General features: G+C 35.8%; 1 protein-coding gene across 4 annotated transcripts in view; it reads right to left on the minus strand.

The window, feature by feature from the left end:
• ABCA5 (ATP binding cassette subfamily A member 5) overlaps positions 1 to 11,085 on the minus strand; it is a 96,098-nt gene that overhangs the window by 78,405 nt on the left and 6,608 nt on the right. For 2 of the 4 annotated variants that reach the window (XM_037727420.1, XM_017497360.2), the window contains exons 2-4: positions 8,032 to 8,117; positions 4,521 to 4,637; positions 3,297 to 3,501 (exon numbers count right to left, since the gene is read on the minus strand). In XM_037727420.1, coding sequence (XP_037583348.1) covers positions 3,297 to 3,501; positions 4,521 to 4,622 — 307 coding nt within the window. In that variant the 5' untranslated portion in view covers positions 4,623 to 4,637; positions 8,032 to 8,117. The remainder of the gene's footprint in view (positions 1 to 3,296; positions 3,502 to 4,520; positions 4,638 to 8,031; positions 8,118 to 11,085) is intronic. The other 2 variants (XM_017497359.2, XM_017497358.2) reach the window with 1 other exon arrangement.

Genomic DNA, 11,085 nt, shown 5'->3' on the forward strand with positions numbered 1-11,085 from the left:
ACAATTCTTCCAACAAAATAATAATAAACAATAAAATGGTACAATATTGCAGACCCTACTCAGCTGTCATTTGATTACAGAAATGTGTCAGTATTATACTTATGTTATAAACATGATGAAATATAGTACAAAAAATATGCAGAACTCGTATTTCATCAAGAAATTGCTGCTTCCTAAAACTTCAATGAATTATACTAAACTAACTTCAGGCAGCAATAAAATTACAAAAATTGTTAGTAATGCAGTTCATTTACCTATCTAGAAGTAAAACTAAAAAAAATAACTGTTTCATCTTATATTTTTTTAGAGACAGAGTCTTGTTCTGATGCCCAGGCTGCAGTATATGGGATCTTGCACTCGAACTTCAGGTGTCAAGAGACCCTCTCACCTCAGCCTCTGGAGTAGAGCTGAGTCTGCAGGCACTCATCACCATGACTGGCTGATTTTTTGTTTTCAATTTTTGTAGAGATGAGGTGTCACTATGTTTCCCAAGCTGGTCTTGAACTCCTGGCTGCAACTGTTACCCCCACCTCAGCCTCCTGACTAGCTGGTTACAGGTATGAGCCACTGCGCCTGCACAAAAGTAACTTTTTAGTAAATAAATGCATTTTTTATTTTCAAATATTTCTTATAAAGAAAATTCCATAATCCTCAGAAACCAAGTAGGCATTTTATTAACTATGACACAACTCCTCCTTAAATAAAAATTGTCATTCAAATCCAATATTGCTCATTCCTTTCTTAGGATACATGTGGAAAAAATACTGTAATCACTCTTTCTCATCAGATAAGACTAATTTTTAAATACTTTCTTGTAGTTTTGTTTACAAGCAACTAATCTTCACTACAGAAGCTTCAAACGTGATGAAATGGAAAGAATATAGAATTAGTACTTTACTTCATCATTTATGAACTGTGTGAGCACAGGCAGGTGATTGAAACTCCTAAAACTTTAGTGTCCTCATCTACAATGCCTAGCTGATGACACTGGGTTGTTGTGAAGAACAAGTGAAGTAACAAACATCAAAATGCTTTGTAGCCTGGGTGTGGTGGCTCATGCCTATAATGCCAGCACTTTGGAAAGTAGAGGCAGGTAGATTGCTTGACTCCAGGAGTTCAAGACCAGCCTGGATAGCATGGCGAAACCCTGTCTCTACAAAAATACAAAAATTAGCCAGGCATGGTAGTGTGCCCCTGCTACTCAGGAGGCTGAAGCAGGAGTATCACTTGAGCCCAGGAGGCAGAGGCTGCAGTGAGCTGAGATCACAGCACTGCACACCAGCTTGACAGTAAGATCGCATCTCAAAAAAAAAGAAGAAGAAGAAAATACTTTGTAGATTATAAAATATTACTTAAATGTTAATTAGTAAGATTTTCCAGGCCCTTTAAGAGGGACAGGGAACTGCAGGATTTACATGAATAAACAGCATATTAGTTCAACATCCGACCAGTCATGTTACGTATGTATGCATAACCCATTTTCACATAGTTCTGTTGTTAAAAATACAGAAGTCTAAAACATGTGTATGTGTATATTCCCACTATTTTGGCATCTAAGTTAATACACACTGACTTACATTTCTTTTTTTTTTTTCTTTTTTCTTGAGACAGAGTCCCACTCTGTCGCCTAGGCTTGAATGCAGTGGCACAATCTCAGCTCACTGCAACCACCGCATCCTGGGTTCAAGCAATTCTCCTGCCTCAACCTCCCAAGTAGCTGGGATTACAGGCATCTGCCATCATCCTTGACTTTTTTTTTTGTATTTTTAGTAGAGACGGGGAGTTTCACCATGCTGGCCAGTTTGGTCTCGCACTCCTGATCTCAGGTGATCCACCCACCTCCGCCTCCCAAAGTGCTGGGATTACAGGTGTGTGTCACCACGTCTGGCTACACATTTCTTTGGTTTATACTCTTTCCTCCTACTCAGAATTACCAATGAATTTCATTTCAACATTTTTAATCAGCTTTTTAAGCTTGTACACTAAATTTTCACGGTAACCTATGCTACTTGTGCCTAATATGATACACTAACATATAACAATAAGAAGTGTGTTTAATCAAAATATTAAATAGAAATAAGCAGAGAAAGAAACCAATGGAATAAAAGTTACTTGGGTTCTGACTGTATAATTAACACTTCCCATTCAATGATGTATAATCCAATAATGTGATGAAATATAAGTTAATTACAACTATCCCATATGGCAAAAAATAACATGCTAATCTGTTATTTTCTATAATTCAGCACTTCATTGTTTAATCATTAATAGTATAAGAATTTCTGTCACTTTCTCCAGGTTTTGATTTAGGTTCTCTCACAGCCACTTTCAGTTCACTGGCACCTCACTGCTTACACTGTCTTCTAGTTCACTTCTTTGTGAGAAGTACACATTGAGAAAAAAGACTTAGGTCACACTTTGAGAGGCCAAGGGAGGAAGATCGCTTGAGCCCAGGAGATGAGACCAACCTGGGCAACAAAGCAAGATCCCATCTCTACAAATATACACATATATATAAAACAAAGTTAGAGACTTAACGCATATACATATATATATATATATTATATATATATAAATATATATAATATATATATATATACATAATATATATATATAAATATAAATAAAACAGAGTTAGAGACTTAACCATAGTCATAGTTGTAGTCTCCAAAGTTAGGTACTTCTTCAGTTTACACCATATACTTCCATAAACAAGCATAATAAGCTGAAAAGGTGACTACAGTCTTTATCACATATTTCTAGCTTCTTTTAAAATTTATTTTAATTTTTTATTTATAAAAATGCTAAAATTATTTAATTCTGTTGCCCAGAGTAACGAGTGCTGGAATGAAGTGGCACGATCATAGTTCATTGCAGACCCAAACTCCTGGGCTCAAGGGATCCCCCTCCTCAACCTTCTGAGTAGCTGGAACTACAGGTACGTGCTACCACATTCAGCTAAACATTTCCAGCTTCATAATTATATGAGAGTCAGGATCAAAATGAAATAACTCATCAAATCTTGTATCTTATACAAGTATACTTAAACTATTTTATAAACATATAAGAATTACGTATAAAAGTACATAAAATATGTTTCCTATCACCAAGAATATAAATTAATGTTTCACAAGAAAAGGCGACAGAATTAAACAATTTTAGCATTTTTATAAAACTATGCTTTGGCGGAGGAACACATCTCTAAGTGTTAAGACTACTATTTATTCAGTAGAGCAAGCTGATAAATATTGAACAGGCTTAGTATTAGAAATAGAATATATATAAGCTCACAATACCATCAGGAAGGTGATCAGTAGACACTTTCTGCATGATGCTGCTTGTAATGTTAGTCACTGGAGTATACCCAAGAATTAGATTAGAAAGAATAAATTTGTCCATAGGATTAAGTTCTATATCAGGCACTTCTTCATATTTCTTATTTGGATGCATCATGCTAATTAAAATTAACCAAAATAAAAAAAATAGTGGAAAAAGAATTTCCTACAATAAAAGAAACAAAGTAATTACAAAGTATAATGATAGCTGCAAAAATCATCAAGATTTCTTTGCAAATATAATACTAAGAAAAAACAAGAAATTTGGTTGTCCTTTCTTATGAATAAAAAGCAAAAGCAATTCTATCCCAAAGGAATTATTGTGTTGAACACCTCATCAAACCCAACAGGCATATTAAATGATTTTTTCCTTTGAATTTAGTTTTACTGAAATATTTTAAAATTCAAGTTACATAATTAAGATGACATAAAAGATAATATTTAAATGTCTTAGATTATTGACATAAAATATAATAAATTCGCTCATACAATTTTATCTAAAGCAATTTACCAAATCTCCCTACATGGATTCACCATAAAAATGTCTTTATTCTATTCTGAATTAGAAATTATAATTTAATTATAACTAAATGTATACTATCAAAACCATACCCAAATTAAATTCTATGGTCAGTTTTAGTGGAAATCAGCTATTATATCATCTTGCTGTTTAATTGTTTTACTGGTTTCAGGAGAAGATGAAAAATATATTTTCATCCTTTGAAATTATTACTGGCTGGTAAGCCAAAGTTCTTCCCTTCTTTTATCTTTATTAAAAGTAATGTATGTATGTTGTGGGTACAAATCAGCGTCATAATATTAATACTCATGGACAACTCAATATAGACTCCATAAAATACAAGGTTGTGGGGAATAAAACTCTAGAATCAAAATTATTTTGGAATGTTAGTTCATGAAACTTAGGAAACACATCCCCTAAAAGTTCAAAATTAAGCACTGATATTAAAATTAACTAAATGTAGAAATCATTATTAGACTTTTTAGCATTTAGAAAGCATTAGGTAATTCAGTTATTTTTCTGTGGTTAACATGGCAAGCTTCTACTTTACAAGAAAAGGAAATAAAGTTATAAAAAAAATTAGCAAAATAAATCACTACTTCAAGATAGAACATATCAAGCAAAATGAACTGCAACAAAACATAGGAAAGAGTTATGTAACTTACCTGAACACTACTCTTTTTAGTTCGGCATTTAATTAAGTAATTCTTCAGTAGGAGTGTTCTGGTCTGTCTCCAAACTCCCACCTCCCTAATTGCAGTGGACATGTTTTCTGAATAAACCTATTAAGGAGGAAAAACAAACAAATAAACCCGGAGTCACACAGTAAACTGCATGTAGTTTTTAATGACAAAAACAAGCAAATGTTTCAGTCCCAGGTAAGATGAATTAAGCATCCTCCAAGCTGTCTCTCCTAAGAAACTGGACAGAATGCATGGGGCAGAAATTTATGGACTCTGAAAAGTAAACAGCAGCATGTGAAATAGGGGAGACCAGAATTTAAAATATCACCATATCAGCAGTGGTACTTCTTCTCCTTTGGTATCTCCCAAACTGCCCACAGAGGCAGCTCCAGAAGAAACCTTAGCTCCTTAATGCTCAAGGAGAATGCAGAAATAGCAAATCTTTTTTTTCTTATCTGAATCCTCCTTTATCCCCACATGCTAGCAATCCCATGGTAACAGGACCAGAGTACAGTAATGGAAGCCTACTGCAGCCAAAACTCTTGAGGTAGGAAAACCTTTCTCTCCATTTAATGGAGCTATGGTAGTAAGAGGGTGAGGCTAATCCCTTTTCCTTTTCTTCTCTAGCTCCCACCATTGGGCCCTGGATATGGTGGCTGCAGTTGTACAAGTATGTAACCCAATGGAGAAAATAAACATTAGTTCTCTGGCTAGAGAATGGAAAGAGAAGCCACAGGGAAACAAAAAGTAGAAGTGGGAACAAATAGAAAAGAGAGCTCAGGAAAGCACCCTAAAAAGTTGTTTGTAATTCCTGGAATAACTCTTAATGTGGACATACATAAATCCAATCCTATTAGTGTGACAAAGACTTGAGAAACTGTACTAACAGACAGACCACTGTCCAAATCCAGACAATTCACTGTGAAGCACACACAAAACAAACCAAAAAGGTACTGCATAAGCTTTTGAAAAATAAAATGACAACTACAGTTCAAAGAATGGGGTAGAAACTTATGACCTGAACCTAATTTGGTTGACATCCTGCTAAAAGAAATTATCAGTATTTTCCGTAAGTATTAAAACAAAACTCGAAGTCTCATACAATCCAAAATTACTTGGCAAATGAAACATGTAAAAAAATAACAACTCTGCCGGGCGCGGTGGCTCACGCCTGTAATCCCAGCACTTTGGGAGGCCAAGGCGGGTGGATCACGAGGTCAAGAGATCAAGACCATCCTGGTCAACATGGTGAAACCCCGTCTCTAATAAAAATACAAAAAATGAGCTGGGCATGGTGGCGCGTGCCTGTAATCCCAGCTACTCAGGAGGCTGAGGCAGGAGAATTGCCTGAACCCAGGAGGCGGAGGTTGCGGTGAGCCGAGATTGCGCCATTGCACTCCAGCCTGGGTAACAAGAGCGAAACTCCATCTCAAAATAAATAAATAAATAAATAAATAAATAACAACTCTACTATGAAAATAAAATCAAAAGATACTGATGCTGAAATAACACAGACTTTGAAATTATCTGATAAAACTTTTAAAGCAGCTATTTTAAAAAGGCTTCAGTGAACAATCAAAAGTATTCTTGGAAGCATTGAAAAATAGAAAATTTTAGCAAAGAAACAAGACATAAAGCAGAACCAAATGGAATTTTAGAACAGAAAAACACAATAAGAAATAAATACAAATGGAAACTTTAAAACAGAAAACACAATAATAAATGAATAAAACTCATGGAGTGGCTCAAAAGCAGAATGCACACAACAGAAAAAGAATCAGTGAACCTGAAGATTCTCAGTAGACATTATCCAATCTGAACAACTGAGAGAAAAAAGGTTTTTAAAAAATTAACAGTGCTTCAGAAAACTGTGAGACAGGCCAGGCATGCTGGCTCTTGCCTATAATCCCAACATGTTGGGAGGCCAAGATAGGCAGATCACCTGAGGTCAGAAGTTCAGGACCAGCCTGGCCAACACGGTCAAACCCCATCTCTACTAAAAATACAAAAATTAGCTGGGCATGGTGGTAGGCACCTGTAATCTCAGCTACTGGAGAGGCAGGAGAATTGTTTGAACCCAGGAGGAGGAGCTTGCAACACAGCACTCCAGCCTGAGCGACAAAGTGAGATCCTGTCTCAAAAAAACAAAAAAAGAAAGAAAGAAAACTTTCATACTATCAGACTCATAAAAGGAGAGGAGAAAGGGTGCTAATGCTAAAAAAAAAAAAAAAAAAAAAAAAAAAAAAAAAAAAAAAAAAAAAAAAAAAAAAAAAAAAAAGATTAAAAAAAAAAAAAAAAAAAAAAAAAGGAAAAAAAACGGAAAAAAAATTAAAGACTTAGTGGCTGCAAATTTTCAATTTAGCAAGAGATATAAACACAAAAGTTTCAAGAATGTTAGTGAAGCCCCAAAAACATAAAGAAAATCCATGCCCATACACATTATAATTAAACTGCTGAAAATTAAGACATTAAAAAATCTTAAAAGCAGTCAGAGAACAATGATGTATTACCTATGGAGAATAATAATAATAATGATTTGAATGAGAGCAGACTTCTCATAAGAAACTGGAGAAACTGCACTGTATTCACATTGCTGGTAGGAAAGCAAACAGTTCAGATGCTGAGAAAAACATTTTGGCAGTTCCTCAAAAAGTTAAACATAGAATTACCATATGACCTCACAATTCCACTCCTAGGTATACAGCCAAAAGAAATGAACATAAGGACTCAATTGAGTACATGTTCACACATGTTCACAGTAGCGTTATTCAGAATAGCAGAAAGGTAGAAACAGCCCAAATACTTATCAACAGATGAATGAACAAACTGTGGCATATATATACAAATATTATTCAGCCATAAAAAGTAATGAAGTGGCCAAGTGCAGTGGCTCATGCCTGTAATACCAGCACTTTGGGAGGCTGAGGCAGGCGAATCACTTGAGGTCAGGAGTTTGAGACCACCCTGGCCAACATGGCAAAACCCCGTCTCTACTAGAAAAAAAAAAAATTAGCTGAGCGTGGTGGCACATTCCTGTAATCCCAACTACCAGGAGGCTGAGGCAAAATTGCTTAAAGCCAGGAGGCAAAGGTTGCAGTGAGCCAAGATCACACCACTGCACTCCAGCCTGAGCATCAGGGCAAGACTCTATCTCAAAAAGAAAGAAATGAAGTACTGCTATATGCTACAATTTGAATGATCCTCCAAAACATTATGCCAAGTGAAAGTCAGATTTAAAAGGTCAAATATTATATGATTCAATTTATATGAAACTTCCAGAAAAGATAAATGTAGAGACAGAATGCCGACTGGTGATTGTCAGAGGCTAGGGAGAGTAAACAATGGGGAGAAACTGTTGACAAGGTAAGGAGTTTTACTTTGGAGTAGCGGAAATAAATTTTACCTTAATAAATTACTTTAGAAAATAAAACTGAATGATCTAAACTATTGTACCCATCACAGGACCAGTATGCCTCTTCCAGGCTACATTTACCCTTTGAAGATCCTTGAAATCCTTTCTGACTTTGGACCTCTTTTGGAGCTATCTCAATTCTTCAGAGAGGTTTCATTCCAGCTGAACTCAAAATAGAAGTGGTCAGAGTCTCAATTGCAATGTCCACTGCCCCTATTCAAATATGCCCAACCCAGTAACCTAGGATCTCTGCATACTAAGAAGTATTGAGAAGGTAGCTTGGGGAAAATAACAACAATAAAAAATCCTGTTAAACCTTCTTCCAGAGAAATTGTTGTGCCTTGTTTTAAATAAACCTACCAAGTGGGACCACTGATATAACTCTCCTCCAAAACAAGAACCATCTGTCCCAAACTGGCAGACTGTCTACACCTAGATAAAGAACACTCAAAATTTTTTCTTTCTTTTTTTTTTTTTTTTTGATCTTCTTTGTCCCTTTGTTTTCCTCTTCTTCCTCCTTATGCTCCTCTATTTTCTTCATTCTTTCCTTTTTTTGAAATGGAGTCTTGCTCTTTCACTTAGGCCGGAGTGCAATGGCCCTGTCTCAGCTCCCTGCAACCTCTGCCTACTGGGTTCAAGCAATTCTCCTACTTCAGCCTGCTGAGTAACTGGGATTACAGGCACCTGCCACCATGCTCAGCCAAATTTCTTATTTTTAGTAGAGATGGGGTTTCACCATGTTGGTCAGGCTGGTCTCAAACTCCTGACCTCAGGTGTTCCACCCACCGTGGCCTTTCAAAGTGCTTGGATTACAGGCATGAGCCACTGCACCCAGCCTACAATTCCTGAGAGGCAGTTTGTCTTTTCCAAAAAAGTAAATATATATAAAATTTGGCTTAAATGAGCATCCTCTTTATATGCACAGAAGGAAGACTAGATCGAATTTTTAAAATTAGCAATGGAATTAAAGACAACTTTTATTTTCTTCGTGGTTTTTATTTATGTATTACATAGTAAAAAAAGTAATTAAACAATTAGACATACTGTAAAAATATTAAATGAGTAAATTAAAAATAGCAAAACAAAAGCAGTCAAGAATAGAAGATATATTAACATAAATTCTTCCAGCATTCCATTCCAAGGCATCTGTGAACCTGTGGAGTAGATGCCATGAGCAAAGCTCACCTTCCTGAGTTGAAAAAAATTATGGGCAAGAAGTTATCATTGAAAATTAAATGGTGGCAGACATGTCCAATGCTTTTATGAATTTTGTGATAGATTAATGTGTAGAGATGGCAACTAGTGGGCAACAGAATAATATTGGAATGGTGGTAATGCGAGTAATAGTATCATCATGTTAGAAGCCTTGGAACGAGCATAAATGATGGCTGTTCAGCAGAAAAACCCATGTCCCCCTCTCCAAAGGGCCTGTTTTACTATGATGTAAAACTTAGCTCATATACATTTTCATATTAGGCTCTTTGTTAAATAAGCTTCTGTAATAGTCAATAAATATATACATAAATAAATAAATTCTAACAGTCTCAAATAGGTTATATCACATTTAGTAAAGAATTGATAATCATCAGGAAGAAGAAAGGAAGGAAGGGAGGGAGGGAGGGGGAAGGGGAAAGGGAGGGAGGGGGAAGGGGAATGAGAGGGAGGGGGAAGAGGAATGGGAAGGAGAAGGGGAAGGGGAAGGGAGGAAGGACAAAGGAAACTGTACTCATTCAACAATTATTTCCTAGAAAATAAACATAGAAATACTAACCTAATGCAGCATATTCTCAAGTTATCTGCCAAAACATATTGATTTCATGAATGCTACTAAATTATTAATCCAATTTGAATGTTGGATACTTAACTCTTCATATTTATATAACAGACTCATAGGGTAGATGGATTCACAGAATCTTTCCTTTTTTGAGAACTGCTTCCTGAACTCAAGATTGAATCTCTAAGGCCCTTGTCTAAAGAACCTCCCCACCCACTCCACCTCTCATCAGGACTTTTTAAAGCAAAACTAAACCAACTCCCCAAACACCATTCCAACACACACAAACCATCACCACCACCACCAACAACACTACTACTCTTGATCTGTATCAGTAAAATTTCTCCTGGCAGAATTAACTAAGAGACCCAGAGACTGGAAGTTAAGGAAACTGAATTACATGAATGGCAACATTTAAGAAAGAAAGTTTATACATTCTTACTGGAAGCTTTCTTCTAATGTACCACACCCACTGTGCTCAAAATTTGATTTTTCTTCTTTGGAGTATGTGAAATGCCCTATTATCTTCCCTATATATTTTCATTTTCACTTAAGCTAACCAGAATCAGGTTCTATTTCTTACAAAAAGCATCTTAACCCATATTACAAAGGCACCAAAATTAACAAACACAAGAACTGATAAAGCCTAAAGCAGCATAGTAGTTAAGAATATGACCTCTGAGACCAAACCAACTAAATATGACTCCTGCCTCTGTGCCTTGTACATGGCAACAATTATACATGTTGATCATGACTGTGTTTAAAAGTATAACTAATATCCTTAAAAGAGTAATAGAGAGATCGATGATGAGTCCCCCCCCTCCAAAAAAAAGAGTAATAGAGAATACCATATTCTTGGAATAAGAGCAAGGCAATTATGAAAAAAGCAACTGCAAAACTTAGATATGAAATAACAAACTGATAGAAATAAAAACCCCAATAGATGGGATGAACTTCATTTTAAGACAAATTAGCGAGCTAAACTGAAGAGCGAGTCAAAGAAATCCTACAGAATGAATACCAAAAGGACAAAGAGAAAAAAATGATGAAAGTATGAACTCTATCTTCAAATTATCCTGATGAATCAGCACTATGACTGACCTCAACAATCTGAGGTTTCTTATATTCAAAAGCTTTAGTCTAATCATATGAAAATGTTACATTTCAATAATCTTGAGCTTCTACCTATTCAAGTTATTGAAACAAAATAAACCTCTTAAACCCATTTGATTGGTGGTTTTCTTCATCATATGAAATATTTGGTTTAGCCGGGCGCAGTGGCTCAAGCCTGTAATCCCAGCACTTTGGGAGGTTGAGGCGGGTGGATCACGAGGTCAAGAGATCGAGACCATCCTGGTCAA

This window comes from Cebus imitator, unplaced genomic scaffold, assembly GCF_001604975.1.
Source record: "Cebus imitator isolate Cc_AM_T3 unplaced genomic scaffold, Cebus_imitator-1.0 Scaffold229, whole genome shotgun sequence".
Classification (NCBI taxonomy): domain Eukaryota; kingdom Metazoa; phylum Chordata; class Mammalia; order Primates; family Cebidae; genus Cebus; species Cebus imitator.